The sequence below is a fragment of the Amblyomma americanum genome, chromosome 2 (assembly GCF_052857255.1).
Source record: "Amblyomma americanum isolate KBUSLIRL-KWMA chromosome 2, ASM5285725v1, whole genome shotgun sequence".
In the NCBI taxonomy this organism is placed as follows: domain Eukaryota; kingdom Metazoa; phylum Arthropoda; class Arachnida; order Ixodida; family Ixodidae; genus Amblyomma; species Amblyomma americanum.
In genome coordinates, this window is record NC_135498.1 from 223914725 (window position 1) to 223932590 (window position 17866).

At 49.9% G+C, this 17866-nt stretch overlaps 1 protein-coding gene across 14 annotated transcripts in view; it reads right to left on the reverse strand.

The window, feature by feature from the left end:
• The window catches only part of LOC144122196 (polyamine-transporting ATPase 13A3-like), a 738347-nt gene that overhangs the window by 482186 nt on the left and 238295 nt on the right, over positions 1–17866 (reverse strand). For all 14 annotated transcript variants that reach the window (XR_013312846.1, XR_013312843.1, XR_013312839.1 and 11 more), the window contains exon 12: positions 2621–2778. Coding sequence is in view for 6 of the 14 variants with exons in the window: in XM_077655777.1 (XP_077511903.1) it covers positions 2621–2778 (158 nt within the window). In the remaining 8 variants the exon portion in view is untranslated. The remainder of the gene's footprint in view (positions 1–2620; positions 2779–17866) is intronic.

Below are 17866 nucleotides of genomic sequence, written 5' to 3' on the forward strand. Positions count from 1 at the left end.
AGTATGGTTGTTTTTCCTGCTGCTTTATAATTAATTTTCTTTAAGCGACAGATAATTCGAAGCATTAAAAAAATTGCAAGAAAACAATAGAAACATTCCCCCGTGCACTATGATTTCGGTGACTGTTGGCTTCCTTCACACACACACACACACACACACACACACACACACACACACACACACACACACACACACACACACACACACACACACACACACACACACACACACACACACACACACACACACACACACACACACACACACACACACACACACACACACACACACACATATATATATATATATATATATATATTTATATATATATATGCGTCCGCCGTGGTCGCATTTCGATGGGGGCGAAATGCTGGGAGCACATCAACTGTGTGATGTCAGTGCACATTAAGGAACTCCGAATGGTCAAAATTATCCGGAGCCCTTCACTACGACACTCTAATAACCTGAGTCGCTTTTGTACGCGAGACAACATAAAACTAAACCAAGTTGAAAAAAATGTCAGCGTTCTAGATTTCCTGCGTTTTCTATTACTGTTTTCTATTACTTCACGTTTCCTATTACTTCACAGAAAGGAACGTTCGAGATATTAAAAGCCAAATAACATAGTCATGTTTTTGAAGTTTTTAGCTGAAGAAATATGCATTTAAATGTCTATTTAGCAGCCTCTGACAATTTAGTGAGCAAAAACTGTCGACTTTACTCGGCTTTGTTTGTCAGTTTGCTTCGGTAGCCTCGTTCGTGATCACCTTGCTCGTAAAGAACATTCGCCGGTGCTCTGCATCACGCGGTCATACCATGATGTAGCACCCAAATTATCTTAGTATTCGGCTATTACCGGGTATTACACAAGATGTCGGCATGCAGTAGGATGCCGTCAGGGAATCCATTCGAAGGAAGTCATTCTCTGGTGCGCTTTTCCAGACGACGTGGATAAATGATTCGCCGGCAGTTTGGCTACACCCGTGGAGTCATTCCTTAAACATCTCTGGCTACGCTGGCTGCTAGAAAACAGACATCACGGCCTGAAGAACACATGCGAAAGCATAGAGCTGCCAAGGCCCTTGGCTCGCGTATTCGGACGATACATGCGACACGTGTGTGTGTGCGTGTGTGTCGTGTTTTTCGATTGTGCTGTGCTGGTGCCGCCGCTGTTTTCTGGCAGCAAAATTAAAATTCCTAATAAAGCCCCTAATCTCTTTCACTGAACGAACATTTCTCAGTGGTCTAGGGGTAGTGCTCCCGACACTCGACCCTTAGGGTCATGAGTCCCTGCTCGACCATTTTTGTTTTCAGCGCAATTGCTTTTTTGCTCTCAGAGGCACTGCGAATTGGTAGCGGGATGACGTCACGACCCCGTAGACCAGAGGAATTGAGTACTGACGTTATAGCTGTTGCAATGTGTTATTTTTGTGAGGTGCCTGAATTACTTGCGCGAGGTCATTTGGTTGTAATGTCATGGCCCTGTGGACCAATAAAAATTTCTTGCCAGACTGGGCCTCTAACGCTGTCGCGGAAAAAAAAAAGCAGAAAAAAGCGGAGAGACGGGGAGAAATCGCGGGCCCTATGCGAGCTATGGAAACAGCGGAACAAAACTTGCCAGTATTTAAGAAAGCGTGCAATTTGCCCTACACGTGTTGATCTCCAGAAAGTTGGCAGTTCTGCTTACAAGATCATTACCTTTGTACAATTCAGAGAGACTTGGAATAAGTTGAGTGGGCCCACGCATATTTTGCTTTCACAAACCTCTGCTGTTTGTCTTTAGTAAGAGAGGGTCGGAAATCATCTGAGTTATGGAATAAAGGTCATGAAGGTTTTGGAATTGGCAATTTGCAGAACTGCTGCAAAGCCGACTTTAAAAGACATTTTCCCAACAAAAGCTGTCGTTCACAGGAGCTGCTCGCACATCCCGCACTGCATACCCTTCCACTGCGTCAAGAAGGAAGACGGGAACAATGCAGAGTTGCCATCTGATTTCGATTTCGCGCGCAGTGGTCTTTGTCGAAAGGCTGCGTTCCCGTTTTAAAGTACTGACTCTAGCTTAGAAAAAATAAAAAAGAAGTAAAATACAGGCTATTCTTGGCACGCGACCTCCAAAGATAATTGAATGGAGATGGAGGGCGACGCATTGGTCGCGCAGTGCAGAGCAAGGGGTCCAAACACAGCCAATGTTGATGTGGGAAACAGTCTTTCTGTCAGTCAACTTTCCTGCAATTCTGAAAGTTTTCAAGTCGATAGACCTCCCATTTTGCCAACCCTGAATTCGGTTCCGCATGATCCGTTCGAAATTAGCAAATTAATTGTCTTCGCTAAGATGGAATAGGTGTGTCCTGGTCACCTTCGGTGTATCTGTTTGTTATATCTCTTCCAGAAATTACCTAATCCTTACCTACATTTATTGCTTAGCTCTCGGCCGCTATCTGCCCAATTTTGCGGAGGAAGCGATCAATACTCCGCTTTACACTATTTTGGTGCCCTTTTGTATTTTTTCGGCCATTGAACAATAAGGTGAAACCCAGCAAAGGCAGCATGGTTAGGCGCGCAAAGTAATTTGTTTTACCAAGCAAAAAGAAAAGCGAGGCCTTATGGAAGCGGCACTTGCCTTTCTGTGGACGTAGACGTAGAGCGTGTACACCATGCCCGCGCTGGCCACGATGCCCAGTAGCAGCACGAACCGGATGGCGTCGCGGTAGAACCGGAATGGAGCCGGCTGGGCAAATAGAATGGAGCGCACCAAGGCGCCCCTGGCCGTCGAGAAGCCTGCGATCCCGGGAAAATTAAGCGGATCTTTATTGCACTCTCCTGGCGCAAGACGTGTACGAAATCAGAAGTGAACGCATGGGAGCACCCCCTGGGTTGGGAAAACCGCGGGTACAAAACCTGGTCACGGCAATACTTGTGTAATAGGGAACCTGTTACAAAGCACTGCGTCGCGAACAACCAGCGGTACAGCCCAGGTACAGAAAAAAGGCAGCGATCCGTCCAGAGCACGCACGAGGGACGGAGCGTTCGGCGCTTCTCGTCGTCTTATTCGTTAAGCGCCAACCTCAAAAGATTCCAAAGCCGAAGGCCAGTCTTACAATTCCCCCCGGGCGAAAGAGCGCCATCCTGGTGGCCTAGGCCGATGTGACGACGGCGGGGTCGTAGTATGATTTGAGGCGGGTAGTGTGGACAATGTCGGGGCCTCGGCGACTATGATCAGGGGATGGCGTAACGGGTTTGGTGAGGTAATTGACGAGGGATGTCTGCTGAAGAACACGGCAGGGTCCCTGGTACTTGCTAATAAGTTTGGAAGAAAGACCGGGACCTGAGGAGGGCACCCAGAGCCAGACCAAAGAGTCAGGAAGGTAGGCGGGAGGACGTGCAAGGGGATCATGGGTGCTTTTCTGCCGCTGCTGGGCGTGAGAAGTGATGGACCGGAAACTGCCGGCATTCTTCAGCATAAATTGCGGCTTTAGAAATAGTTGTAAATTCGTAAGCATCAGGGCCGTATGGTAGAATGGTGTCCATTGTGCAAGAAGGCTAACGGCCGTACAGGAGAAAGTAATGAGAGAATCCGGTGGTGGCTTGAGCAGCGGCGTTGTAAGCGTATGTGACGAAAGGGAGAACGCGGTCCCAGTTACAGTTGTCGGAAGCAACATACATGGCCAGCATGTCGCCCAGGGTGCGGTTAAAACGCTCAACCATGCCATTTGTCTGGGGTTGGTAGGCGGAGCTGGTGAGGTGAACGATGTTGCATTCCTGAACGAGAGCTTCTGAAATTTTGGAGAGGAAGGCCGAACCTCTATCACTGAGCAGCTCTTTGGGCGCACCATGGCGAAGAATGATGCGATGGAGAATGAAGGATGCAATGCCATGGGCTGTAGCGGATGGTAAAGGTGACGTTTCAGCGTAGCGTGTGAGGTGGTCCATGGCAACGATGATCCAGCGGTTCCCGATTGATGTGCTGTGAAGAGGGCCGTAGAGGTCGACGCCAACACGCTCAAAGGGCTGCGCTGAGCAAGGCAGCGGCTGCATAGGAGCGGCGGGTCGGCAACGTGGATGTTTTCGTCGCTGACATGCGGTGCAGGACTGAACGAACTGGCGAACATAACCGGCCATCCCTCGCCAGTAGTACCGCTTTCGTAGACGGGGGAAGGTCTTCAAGAATCCGGCATGAGCACACTGGGGTTCATCGTGGTAGGAAGAGCAAATGAAGGAGCGCAGATGTGTCCGAATGACGAGGAGCCATTTGCGACAATCCATGAGGTAGTTGCGGCAGTAAAAAAAGCTCGTCTCGGATGGCGAAATGGAGGGACTGACGACGGACAGCACGACAAGGAGGTCGAGACGATTGGCCAGATAACAGATCTAAGAGGCAAGTGATCCATGGGTCTTTGCGTTGCTCAGAAGCCATATCAGCGGACTCAAACGTCACAGAAGGCAGGGCTGATATACACGCCACAGCCTCAGATGGTAGAGGGGAACGTGAGAGTGCAGTAGCATCGGCATGTTTGCGGTCGGAACGATAGATAACGCGAATGTCGTACTCTTGGAGTCGCACAGCCCAGTGCGCCAGTCTACCAGTGAGATTTTTCAAAGGACAACCAGCAGAGGGCGTGGTGATCGGTGACAACTTCAAAAGGGCGCCAGTACAAGTAAGGGCGAAATTTGACGACCGCCCAAAGGATGACTAAACACTCCTTCTCGCTGACAGAATAGTTGGCTTCAGCTTTTGTGAGTGTCCGGCTAGCGTGAGCGACAACGTATTCGTCAAAGCCTTGCTTGCGTTCAGCGAGTACGGCACCGAGGCTGACGCCACTGGCATCGGTGTGGAGTTCTGTCGGAGAACGAGGGTCGAAATGACGCAGAATTGGTGGAGTGGTCAGGAGGCGACGGAGTGTCGTAAACGCTTCATCACAGGCTGGCGACCAGGCCGAAAGGTCGTGGCTGGAAAGGAGCTTGGTCAGGGGGTCGACGATAGTGGCAAAATTGCGGACAAAGCGGCGAAAGTAGGAGCAGAGGCCGACGGAGCTGCAGAGATCTTACAGAAGTGGGCTTCGGAAATTCGGCTACAGCTCGCAACTTGGCCGGGTGCGGGACAAAGCCACCCTTGGGCACGACATGCGCGGTAATAGCTGCGGAGCTCCAAATCGGCACTTTTTCAAATTGAGTTGGAGGCCAGCGTCGGCAAGGCAGCGAAGAACAGTCTCAAGGTGCTGAAGGTGAGACGAAAAGTCCGGGGAAAAGATCAGAACGTCGTAACAAATACATGTGTGCCATTTGAGCCCTCGGAGTATGTTGTCCATGATGCGCTCGAATGTAAGGGGTGCATTGCAGAGGCCGAAGGGCATGACATTAAATTCATAGAGCCCGTCGGGTGTGACGAATGCAGTTTATGAATGATTGGCCTCTGCCATTGGCACCTGCCATTAACCAGAGCGCAAGTCCAGTCAAGAAAAGAACTCAGCGCCCTGCAGGCAGGCGAGGGCGTCGTCGATACGGGGGAGAGGATAAACGTCTTTGTGTGTAATATTGTTCAGACGACGGTAGTCGACGCAGAACCGGATGGAACCGTCTTTTTTCTTGACCAGGACCACTGGTGATGCCCATGGTCTGTGCGACGGCTGTATCACGTGGCGCTTGAGCATGCCGGTCACCTGCTCGTCAATGATGCGGCGCTCAGCGGCTGACAGACGGTACGGACGTTGGCGCAAAGGGGCATGGGCGCCAGTGTCAATACAGTGGGCAACGGTGGTGGTGCGGCCCGAGGAAGGTTGCTGGTAGTCAAAAGAAGCTTTAAAACGGTGCAGAATGGCGACAAGCTGGTTTCGTTGGGTAGACGTCAGGGCGGCATCGACGGAACGGTGAAAAATATCGACAGAAGACTGATTAGTGGTGGGAACAGGCGTAATGGCGCTGACGTGAAGGCCGGCCGTGCTATCGACGAGTGGTATGCTGAGGCGGGATCGAGCAAGGCAACACTACGAAGCGATTGGCCACGGAGTAAAGTTGTAGGGCAGAACAACGGGTTGGACACAAACAGCGCTTGAGCCACGAATGACTGTTAGCATGGCATGAGGCAGAAAAAAGGATTTCTGGTCAGCGCATAGTAAAGAGGGCGTATAAATTGCAGTTGCGTCGGAGAGAGCAGCACTAGAAAGAGGCACCAGAACTGAAGAGAAAGGCGGAACGTCTGTGTCCTCTGAGACGACTACTGTAGGGGCAGCAGCGCCGGGTAAGTCCAAGGGAGCGTCACTCTAGTGGTGACAAGTGAAGCTGAGCACGGGCGCAGTCAATAACGGCGTGATGTGAGGAGAGGAAGTCCCAGTCAAGGATAACGTCGTGAGAGGAGCGGGCGAGGACGATGAACTCGATTGTGTAGGGAACGTTCTCGATAAGCAGTCGGGCGTTGCAGGCGGCTAACGGTCGAATGTCCTGAGCGCTGGCGGTGCGGAGAGAAACGGCAGGAAGGGGCGTCGTCACTTTTTTGAGTCTGGGACAGAGGATGTGACTGAGAATGGAAACGGCTGCGCTAGTGTCAACAAGTGCTTCGATGGCGACTCCCACAACCAACACGGTAATAATATTGGCAGGCACAGAAACAGGTCTTGAGTGAGTCGCTGATGACGCTTGTCTTGCCTCCGGAACTGCGGCCGTTAGTTTTCCGCGTGGAAGGCGGGTTGGCGGCGGAGCTTCGGGGAACGGGAACGGCGGCCCGGAGACGGCGAGCGGTGGGAGCGGGGATGGTAACTAGGAGAAAAATAACCCGGAGGCGGCTCATGTGATGCAGGCGAGGACGACGGCGGGAGGTCGTACGTCGGCTCACGTCTATAATCGTAGGGACGGTGGTCACAACTACGACACAAACGAGCCACGTGGCCAGCGACGCCACAAGCGTAGCAAATAGGGCGGTTGTCTTGTGTGCGCCAGGGGTTGAGTGGCTGCGGCTGTGATCGGGGGCGGGCAACCGGACGATAAGGTGGGCTCGCAGGTCGCAGGGGTTCTAACTGCCGGGTAGGTGGCCTGTAGACAGGAGCAGTAGGTGAGGGTCGCGACCACACAACGGCATCGGCGTACGTCAGAGAAGCCGCGATCAAGGGTGGCTTTGGAGGAGGTGGCAAGACTTCAGCGACTTGCTCCTCGATGACACGCTGTAGGTTGGAAGTGAGCGACGGCGCAGGCGTAGGCAGGCAGGTAGACAAAGATAGCTGGCGTGCGACGTCCTCACGTACAAACTGCTGGATGCGCTGGAGGAGCGACTGTTGGTCCAGAGCACCGTACCCTGGGAGAGCCAAGCTGGAAAGTGTGGCCTCCTGAAAGCCGGCACGCCGGGTAGAAAGGCGCTGTTTGCGCAGCTCATCGAAGCTTTGGCAGTAGTCGATGACACCGGAGACAGTCTGGGGATCCTTGGCAAGTAGCATCTGAAAGGCATCATCCTCAATGCCTTTCATAATATTTCTGATCATGTCGGCCTCGCTCATAGAAGAGTTGACACGCATGCAGAGGTAGACGACATCTCCTATATAATTGGTGAAGTTTTCACCGGTTTGCTGGGCCCGACTTCGCAAGCGTCGCTCGGCGCGAAGCTTACGCACTGCGGGACGGCCAAATACTTCTGTCAGACTGGTTTTGAGAGCTGCGCAGCTTGAGATGCAAGCCTCGTGGTTTCGAAACTAGAGATTGGCTACGTCGCTCAAATAAAAGATAACGTGGTGAGCTTGACGCTATCGTACCACTTATTGTAGGCGCTTACGCGTTCATAGGCGGCCGACCAATCCTCCACATCCGTGTCATCTGTGCCGCTGAAGATGGCCGGGTCACGCTGCCGCGCGGCGCCGGGAATAAGACATCCGACGGAAGGGATGAAGCGGTTTGGGGGACAGTCTCAGGCATTGCAGAGGCGGTAGGCAATGCGCGGGTGCGAAGCTCCAGGGCGAGGGAATCGTTTGCACCTCCACCACTTGTAATAAGGAATGTCTTACAAAGCACTGAGTCGCGAACAACCAGCGGTACAGTCCAGGTACAGACAAGAGGCAGCGGTCAGTCCAGGACACGCACGAGGGACGGAGCGTTCGGCGCTCGAGCTTCGGAGCGTTCGGCGCTTCTCGTCGTCTTCTCGTTAAGCGCCAGCCTCTAAAGATTCCAAAGCCGAAGGCCAGTCTTACACTTGTTTCAATTCGGCACGCATCTGAGAGATATCAAAAGTCAAATGTCGAGGCTTCCCAGACCCATCAGCTATTTCAGGATTGCCAGTGAAGTAACGCTTGGGCACTGAAGATTGCACGAAGTGGCCGCTGGCATGTTGTGCCCGATTGTTTTAGCAGCGCTGCTCCACATAGCTGCGCGCTTTGTATAGCCCACGCGCGAACGGAACAAATTCTGTTTACAGCTCTGCACTCAAGGTCTACAAACTTTGCTGAACTGTAGAGAAGCGTATCACTGCTTTCGGAAACAAACCGTCTTCATTGCTGTATGCATTAAAGCTTGTCATCTGTGCGCCCTGTCATTCCACACAGATATGTTGTTGGCCTGCTCAGTGGCCATGCTCTTTGGCAGCAGGGCTGCATTTGTGTGCGGTTCTGACGCGTGCTGATCTTTCGTGTTCTCTGTTAAAAAGCGCTATTTGCTGACGACGGCATACTACATCAGAAAACTACCGGTCCAAGTGATCTGGGCCTTACACATTTGAACGTGGCCACAAAGGAGACATGGTGCTCGACATGGGAAGTGAGTATGAAGACAACAGGAACAGTGACAATAATGTTCTTTATAAAACTATAAACATTAATATTCTAGTACTGCATCAGCGGACATGTTCCCTCTGCGGTTAAACACTACAAATCCTTAGGTATTTGGCGGGCCCCTGATGGAATGGACGCAGAGCTTAGATCAAAAAAGAGGTGATGATATAGCAGGATTGCCTGATTCTGCGACAGTCAACTCGATCAATAAATCTTATTTCATACAAAAGTTGAATGGGCCAAATTCGCAAACGCGGCTCTACGTCAAGGGATGCATACACTCAGGACAACATTGGTACGGTATAAACTACGAAGAAAAAAAAATGTTTCTTGTATATAATCCTGGCAGCTGGCACACATCACCCAGCGTACACGACAAGGAAACAAATGTAGGCTCATCACAAATCAGGCGCCGAACGGAGGTGTTGAACTTGATGAATTTATGTAGCACAATCGTTTAGCAGCGGACAAGCCTGTCTACAATAAGTCGGCTATTAGATGCCCAACAAGGTTGAAGCATTCGAAAAAAAAAGTGGAATATCCTTTCGATACTGATGCCTCCACTGTTTTTTTCCCTGCAAATGCTCTGAGACTGCAACTTAGTAAACTTACTCGCTGGGGAAACCTCTTACCAGTCATTTCGTAAAACGGCGCTTGTTTTGTCTACTCTTCTTTTTGTCCGTGTCTGCTGCGCTGTTGTGAATCATTTCGTAATATGCTCAAGAATAGCTCGTAACGTAAAAACTTCATTGTGCAGTGGTTGAAGAACACCTAATTAACTTTTGACGTACTGCAAATTTTACCCAATTTACAGCGGCGTTCATGTAGAGCTGATATCGTTTTCCCATTTTTCACATGCGTCGGGTGTTTGTGTTTGAATTTTCTTGCAATGCCTTTTAATAAAGTGTATCGTTTGAACCTTTTTTTGTAGTGGCCATTGATGCCGAAAGCCTTAAAAAAAGGCTGGCCGTATTTTGCAAATAAAGTAAATTAATAACTAAGCATCAAAACGAATCAAACGCATTTAGTGAAGCTTTAAGGGTATTATTCTAATGATAGTCGCATAGCACATGCTTTTTAAACATGCTTACCTCAGATTCCTGATCATGTCATTGGCGGAAAAGGTATGGTTTAAATCCTTTGAATATTAATTACTATAAACTCCTTCCGACCTGATACCATTACAGATGTATTGCTTACTAGGCATGCGGAATGGATAGCTATGTATTTGTTTACACTATTTTGAAGATTTTTGAATGCAGGAAAGGTTCCGAAGGACTGTGGGACTACCAGAGTTAACCATTTGAAAAAAGCGTAACTACCGGCCAATTCCATTTAGGTCAGCAGCTTCCCAAATTAAGAAAACATAATATATACCAACAGTCTGATTGTATTGAAAAACAATTTTGTTTTTACAAATGTCCAATACGGGTTCTGGAAAAGTCATTCAGCTGAGACCAAATGAGCACATATTGTACATTACTTTCGGATCTCTATTAACAACAGAAACCAAACAAATGCCATTTTCTTTGGATTTCGCAAAATAATTTGACAAGGTATCGCAAAAAAGTCGCCTCCTGAAATATAATAGTCCAATTAAAAAGAAAACCACTAATTGGATTTCGGCTGTGGGGGCGCGCCGTACTTCATCCCCTTCAAAAAAAGGTGCGTACCAGCGGATACAAACACGCGTACACAAGAAAGACGTTAGACACTGACGGGCACTGGGCTTGCAACTGCGCTTTGCTGGAAACATCCTACTGCCGCTCAAAACATCCGACGCATGCCCATCCTTGAATACTCACGTGACACGCGCCTTGATGACACCTTGAATCATCCTTATATTCCCTCTAGGTAGGCACGTCACGTTCCTTGTGTGTTAGGCACAACGGCATGTCACTTACACATTTATCTTTCTGAGTGCTGATGGGAAGAGCTTCCATGATATCCCCCTTATATGTAGTGATCCCCTCCCCGAAATGGTGGCACTCTCAAAGATCGGCAAAGACTTTTTGGACGGTTTGCAGCTGCTGAAACGAACAGGCAAATTGCTACTCAGGTCACTTCTTCGTAGAGGGTGTCCATGTTCCTGTAAACATAAATTAACACACCTGCCTGTCTGCACTGTATGCACTTTTCCTCAGGCTAGCGGAATGTGGAAAAGGACACCAGCCTTGCACTCGACAAAAGGTTTCACATGCTTGATCTTACATGCCCCTTGCTTCCTCTTCTATTATTCAATTCCCGCGCAAAGACCAGCCAGTTTGCAAAGTGGGAAAAACATAACGCTAACGCACTGCCTTCCCGCCACTGTGACAGACTATGTAGGTACGGCATTGCTCCAAATTTCTTCATTCGATCCGATGTTTGCGGCTTCTGGCTTTCAAGACCCTTCACTTTCCGCAACCCGGCTTAAGCAACAGCCCTAATGACCGAGGACGAAAAATCCGCTGTCAGCAACCACTCAACCTGCTGTGTCAGGCTACACGCCATTATGTGGAGACAGCTCTTCTGCACTGCGTCCAGAAGGCGTTCCATCGTTACGTTCTCTTGACCAGCTTTAAATGATTACATTTTTAGGGCATCAATGCTGTATTTCTTCAGGGTGAAAACATCCAGCATACAAGTTCATTGTCATAAAAAGATGTAAGTCAAGGAACCTAATGGCTTTGTCATCTTGCAGCTCAAAGGTAAATTTTGGCCGCGAGAGCATGCCGTAAAAAGAGACAGAATATCCTGTGCTACCCTATCTGCGCTGTCCCCTTGTCAAGACCTTAGCAAAATAAAAAGAAATCTAAGCAAAACCTAAATACACTGATCTTATGCTCGTTGTTTACCCAGGAAAGTACTGCACAAAACCGGTCATACGCTAGAGCCCATAAAAATTGGTTTCCTTTGTAAAAACACGTGGCCCTTAATCTCAAGTAGAGTAGACTCCAAGTAACACAATAACTAAAAAAACGACCCCGTACTCATGCCTTCTTGGTTTTTAAAGCGAACATTCCCTCTGAGCTTTATCGTTTTTCCTACCGCTACAAACGGTTCGTAATAGGGGATCGAGTAATAAAGGTCCTCTATATTCATAGAAAAGGTAGTGCTGGCTCCAGGTAGCCCATCCTTCAACGCTTCTATCAGGTAATGTAAGGTACGGAAGGCCAACCGGTCCGCTGGTGTCAAGAAACTGAGACGACCCTGAAGAAAGAGGGTCACTGTTTTTTGCCATGATCTACTTCCTGTCACAATAGGCCTCATTTGGTAGACCACCTTGATGGTCTTCGCTGTGAAGGAAACGAATCCGACTGTTACCTCACCTATCCGCTACCTTAGCCACGTATTCTTGGTTGCACTGCTTTAGCAGACTCACTGCATTCTTTAATGCTTGGACAGGTTTGCTGCCCCGCGGTACGTCTTCCCTACCTTAACTAACAAGAGAGGGCTCCTGTGTCGCAGCACCACGGACGGTGCGATTATGCACGCGCGCGCGGGAGAAAACCCTCTCTTTGTCTGGGGAACTCGTCGCGTACGGATGTTTCGGCGCAGCGCTCCGCTCTCGGAGAGCGAGGCGAGGCCTAGTCGGAACATTTTTCCCTGTCGCTCGTCCCGTCCAGCCCCTTGCGCTACGCGCTAGCGTGGGCGTACGTTCGCTCCTAACGTTGCTGCAGAGTCGGACGACCTTGATTCCTCAGCGTATTTTACTGCTAGCTGGCATTATTGTTGTTGTAGCAATAAATGCCTTGTTTGTGTCAGCCAGAGTGCCGCTCTTTTGTTTCCCCTCACAGCAATGCGCTCGCGATCACGGGATAGGTTAGGTGGTTTTAAATTGTGTCAGCTGCAGTTAAATATTGGCAGTGGCCTAACTCGGCTATGCCAGGATATACGTAGCAAAAGGTATGGCATAGCTTGGTTAGCCTTGGTTAATCTTGATTGCAAGTCCTGCTAGGTTAGTCTGATTGCCTAGCTGCGTTGTTGTTGCATTAAAGACGACTGCGGCTGCTGTCACTGCTGCTAGCGGTCGAGACATCTGACGTTCTACGTGCCCGTCTTGCGGCGGCATATTCACGGCGGCGATTAGCCAGTCGTTCGGCGCGCTTTTCCTCTGTTTCCTGGGCGATTCGCTTCCTGTTCATCCCGTTCCTGTATCGGGCGTGCACTGACTGCCTTATCATGTCGTGCCGGTCCCCCGACCCATCATCTATATAAAGGCGTACCAATAAACCCTACGCGTTCTTCTTGTTCCTGCCACCATGTAGTTGCCTCCGTTCCTTAGTTCGACACACATCACGTTACATGGTGTCAGAATTGGGCCCGACGGACAACGATGGAACTTCTGACGGCGCGGGCACCCTTGCAAATGACCGGCAACCTCTGTGAAAATTGGAGACGCTTCAAGCAGAAGTTCGACCTGTTCCTGCAGGCAACCACAACGAATGTGCAACCTCGAAGCGAATTAAGCTGCAAAAGCCACGCACCTGTTAAGCACAGCCGGAGATGAAGCGCTGGACGTGTTCAACACTTTCAAGTTCGAAGCAGCAGAAAGCAAGGACGACTACGCAACGCTCGTGGGAAAATTTGAGTCCTACTATACCGAGCTTAGAAATGAAGTTAACGAACGTAATGTGTTTCCTCAACGAAGCAGGCAGAGGGAGAGCTATATGAGAAGTTCGTCCGTGACCTCAAAAAACAAGCCGCGCAATGTAATTTCTGAGAGCAGCGAGATTCACTGATCAGGGATTAGATCGTCTTTGGCACCAATGACTCAAATCAACGCGGGAAAATGCTTCGAGAAAAGTCTTTAACGTTGCAGAAACCTGAAGAACTGTGCAAGATGGAAGAATCTCTAGCACAACGAAACGAGGTCTGGAAAGCTGCGGATGACCGCGTCGATGCTGTTTCTAGGCACGCACTACCATCGCGAAGCAAAAGTAGTGATGAGTGCAGTAAGCAGTACCGTTGCAAAAAGTGCAATCGACGGCACAGGTCCAGGCAGTACCCAGCCTATGGGAAAACGTTTAATGAATGTCGCAAGCTGCACCACTTCGCGTTGTGCTGTCAAGAAACGTCTAAAGTTGGACAAGTGAGCAAAGACAGCAGTTACGATGACTTTGATATTCTAGAAGTAGGAACTGGCAAAGGAAGCACCAAATCTGGGTAGTAAAACCTAAAGTTGCTGGAAGAAATATTTTTTTTTTTCAAAGTAGACACCGGGTCGCAGGCCTGCCTGCTATCCTTCTCTGTGTACCGCATGCTTCGAGAGACTGAAGAGTTACAGCCTACAAGTGCCGTGCTGCGAGCTTACACCGGAGGCGTCATAACTCGCTTCGGGACGACGACACAGGAAATAACTATTGCTAACGCTTCCACCACGGTGAAGTTCGTCGTAAAGAATAACCGTCAAGCCATACTTCGACTGGATGCAAGCGAAACCTTAGGACTTGTCCAGCGCACGGTGGCCAATGTAAGTGCTTCGCAGTACGAAGCAATTAAAGATTTCAAACATGTTTTCCAGGGGTTAGGGGGCCTGAAGTGACCCTACAGCATGGTCATGAAACCCTCTGCGGTGGCAGTCGTCCAGCCAGCCCGGCGGGTTCCACTGTCCTTGCGACAGCCACTTCGGGAGGAGGTGCGAAGAATGGAGCGTGAAGGAATCATCGTGAAAGAGGATGGCCCCACAGACTGGGTTATCAAATTGGTCTTGGTCAAGAAATAGGATGGCAAGCTTAGGGTTTGCATGGACCCAAGAAAAATAAACGAGCACGTAAAAAGACAGCATTACCAGCTCCCAAAGCGTGGGGACATGGAAGGAGAATTGGGCGGCGCAGCCTATTTTAGCTATATGGACGCTAATTCTGGTTTTCACCAGATACCACTTGACAAGAAGACGTCCAAAATATGCACTTTTGCTACCCCCTTTAGAAGATACCGTTATCTCCGATTGCCGTTCGGCATTTCAACGGCTCCCGAAGTGTTTCAAAAACAGATGAGCGAAATCTTCGATGGCCTTCAACGTGTACATGTGTACATCGACGATATTTTGGTCTGGGGCGCAACCAAACAAGAACATGATCAAAGACTAGTGGCAGTCATGAAAGCTGCTGGGAAAGCTGGACTAACGTTCAATGCAGAAAAATGTAAGTTTGGAGTCACTGAAGTGCAGTTCCTAGGTGATATCATCTCACACAGGGGCATCTCGCCAAACCCGAAACTTGTTAAAAGTTTGCTGCAAACACCCGTGCCCAAGACCAAATCCGATGTTCAACACATGCTCGATGTGCTGAACTATTATGGTAAATGCGTTCCGCGCATGTCAGAGCGAACTGCGTCACTGCGAGCGCTTATCAAACCGCATTTTGAGTTCAAGTGGACTGAAAACCACACGAGGGAGTGGAAAAGTGTCGTGCAGATTCTAAGCACGACGCCCGTGCTCGCCATTTTTGATCCCAGAAAAGAATCGAAGATCACATGTGATGCTTCAAAAGACGGCATATGTGCAGCGCTGTTGCAGTGTCACAACGGGCAATGGCGGCCCGTGGCATATGCAGCTCGTGTGCTAACGCAAGCTGAGCAGCGTTATGCACAAATTGAAAAAGAGGCGCCCAGCATTTCATTTCGCTGCGATAAGTTTTATCAGTTCGTTTACGGACAAAAGATTCTCATCGACATGGAAAACAAACCTCTCTTGTCCATAGCTGCAAAAGGAATATGTGACGTGCCTCCCCGCCTCCAAAGGTTCTTCTTAAAATTTCTCAAGTACGGCTTTGTGTTGCAGTATTTTCCAGGACAGCACCTCATCTTGGCAGACATGCTGTCACGATCTTCTCCGGTTTCTCAGGACGACAGCACTGGCGCCACGGACGACGTGGAAGTACACGCAGTTGTTGTTCTGCGCTACATGGTCACGGATGCAACACGTCAAAAGCTGGTAAATGCAACGGCTCAGGACGACTATCTGCAAGCAGTCATGTCTTGCCTGTTAACCGGCGAAAACATAGAAGGGGAACTAAAGCCATTTTCGTCCGATCTTTCCGTCGTAGATGGTATTGTGTTAAAAGGCACGAAAATGGTCATACCAAAAAGCATGCGGCGTGATATTTTGGCTAGAATTCATGCTGGGCTCCTGGGACTGCAGAAAAGGAAAGAAATGGCTCGCCGTCTAGTTTTTTGGCCCGGTCTCAGCAGTGACATCATGGTTTTGATTCAAAGTTGCCCCCCTTGCCGGAAATTTGCATACAAGCAACCGCAAGAACCACTGCTAATGCGCCCAATCCCTCGATGTGCGTGGTATTCAGTTGGCGTAGACATTTTTTTCATTTTGAGCAAGCTCATACATCGTGGCGTTTGATGCGCTTTCCAACTTCCCAGAAGTCGAGAAACTTGCGGATACTACGGCAAGGGCGGCAATCGCGGCACTGAGTGCTATGTTCGCGAGGTACGGCGTACCGCTTGAAGTATGCACCGATAATGGGCTCCCAGTTTTCAAGTCACGAGTTTGCAGCCTTTGCAAGAAAATACGACTTCGTTCACATCACATCCAGTCCTCACTACCTACAATCCAATGGACTGGCGGAAAAAGGTGTCCATGTTGTGAAGCGTATCCTGAGAAAAGTGAACGCTCACGGAGGACTTCTGGCTGGGTCTGCTGGCCTACCGCTGCACGCCGCTGGAAGACAGCCGGTCGCCTGGGAACTTCTTCAAGGCAGATGTCTGAGAGCTAATCTTCCAGATTTTTGCTGCTGTGCAGACAACTGCGGTGAAGAAGCACATTCAGAAAAGAAGCGGAAAGCCTCTACCACCTCTATCTATAGGATCAGTCGTGAGATTCGGGGACAAATCATGGTCAAAAAAGGTACAGTCTTTGCCACTACTGCTCCCAGGTCCAACGAATTGCAAGCCGAGGATCGTCGAGTCTTTAGGCGCAACAGACGACATCTCCTGCAAACCTGTGACAGGTGGGCAACAGACATTAGTGACGACGATAGTAATTCGCTCGAGCGTGAACCTGTCGACCCCGGCCCAACTGCTGCAGACGTCTCGCCTGCTGCCACAGCGCTATCACCTGCTTACTCGCTCGAGCAACAGCACGCCATCAACAGCGCAGCGTCCTCAAGTGCTGTGCGCCACATGCCAACACCTTCTCCTGAGCCAACACCGGCCCCAAGAAGGTCGGCTCGTACAGTCAAGCCACCGCAACGACTTCATTACGATTCGGAATTTAATGAAGTATCGTGAACTTTGTTTTCATTACCCCTCAGGGGATGTATCGGGCGTGCACTGTCTGCCTTATCGTCACAGCGCACTGACTGCCTTATCATGTCGCGCTCCTGCAAGCTGTCCGCTTGGCATTGTTAGTGACTCGTCCCAATCACCTAAATAAAGGCGTACCAATAAACCATATACTGAAGAAGTTGGCGCGGAACAACGAGGACAAGCGAGACAAAGAAAGACGAGCGCTTTTCACAACTGAACTGTTCAGAGTTCAGTTGTGAGTAGCGCTCGTCTTTCTTTGTCTCGCTTGTCCTCGTTGTTCCGCGCCAACTTCTTCAGTATGCATATCAACCAACTAGCCCAATTTTCTTCTCTCCTAAACAATAAACCGTACGCGTTCTTCTTATTCCTGCCACCATGCAGTTGCCTCCGTTCCTTAGTTCGACACACATCACGTTACAGTTCCGCTGTCGATTCCAGGCCTCCTCCAGCTTATCAGAATTGTCACCGTTGTGACATTCCGTGTGTGCTACGAGGATCCACGTTCGACGGCGCGGCGTAGACGGAGACCCGTGACAGCGGCATCATCAATTACCCAGCCATGCTCTTTGAGTGACGACCAGAACAACCGGACCCGCCGCCGCCCCGGGGAAACAGGCTTTATCCTCCCCAATTTCCGGGCACATTCCAGGACAAGGGAGCTGTCAGCGGGCCAGAGCGCGCCGTACCACAGCCGACGCTATGCGCTACCGCGAAGACAACATTCTTTCCCTCCTTCCCCTTTCGACGTGGGCTATCGCCGGGAAGGCACCCACAGCTTCCCGCCGTGCCTCGTGAACAAAAGCGCATTCCCAGAAGGGCCGTGACGGACACCTGTCATGGCGGACAGGCAGTACTCGCCAAGAATGTGGAAAGACAGGCGC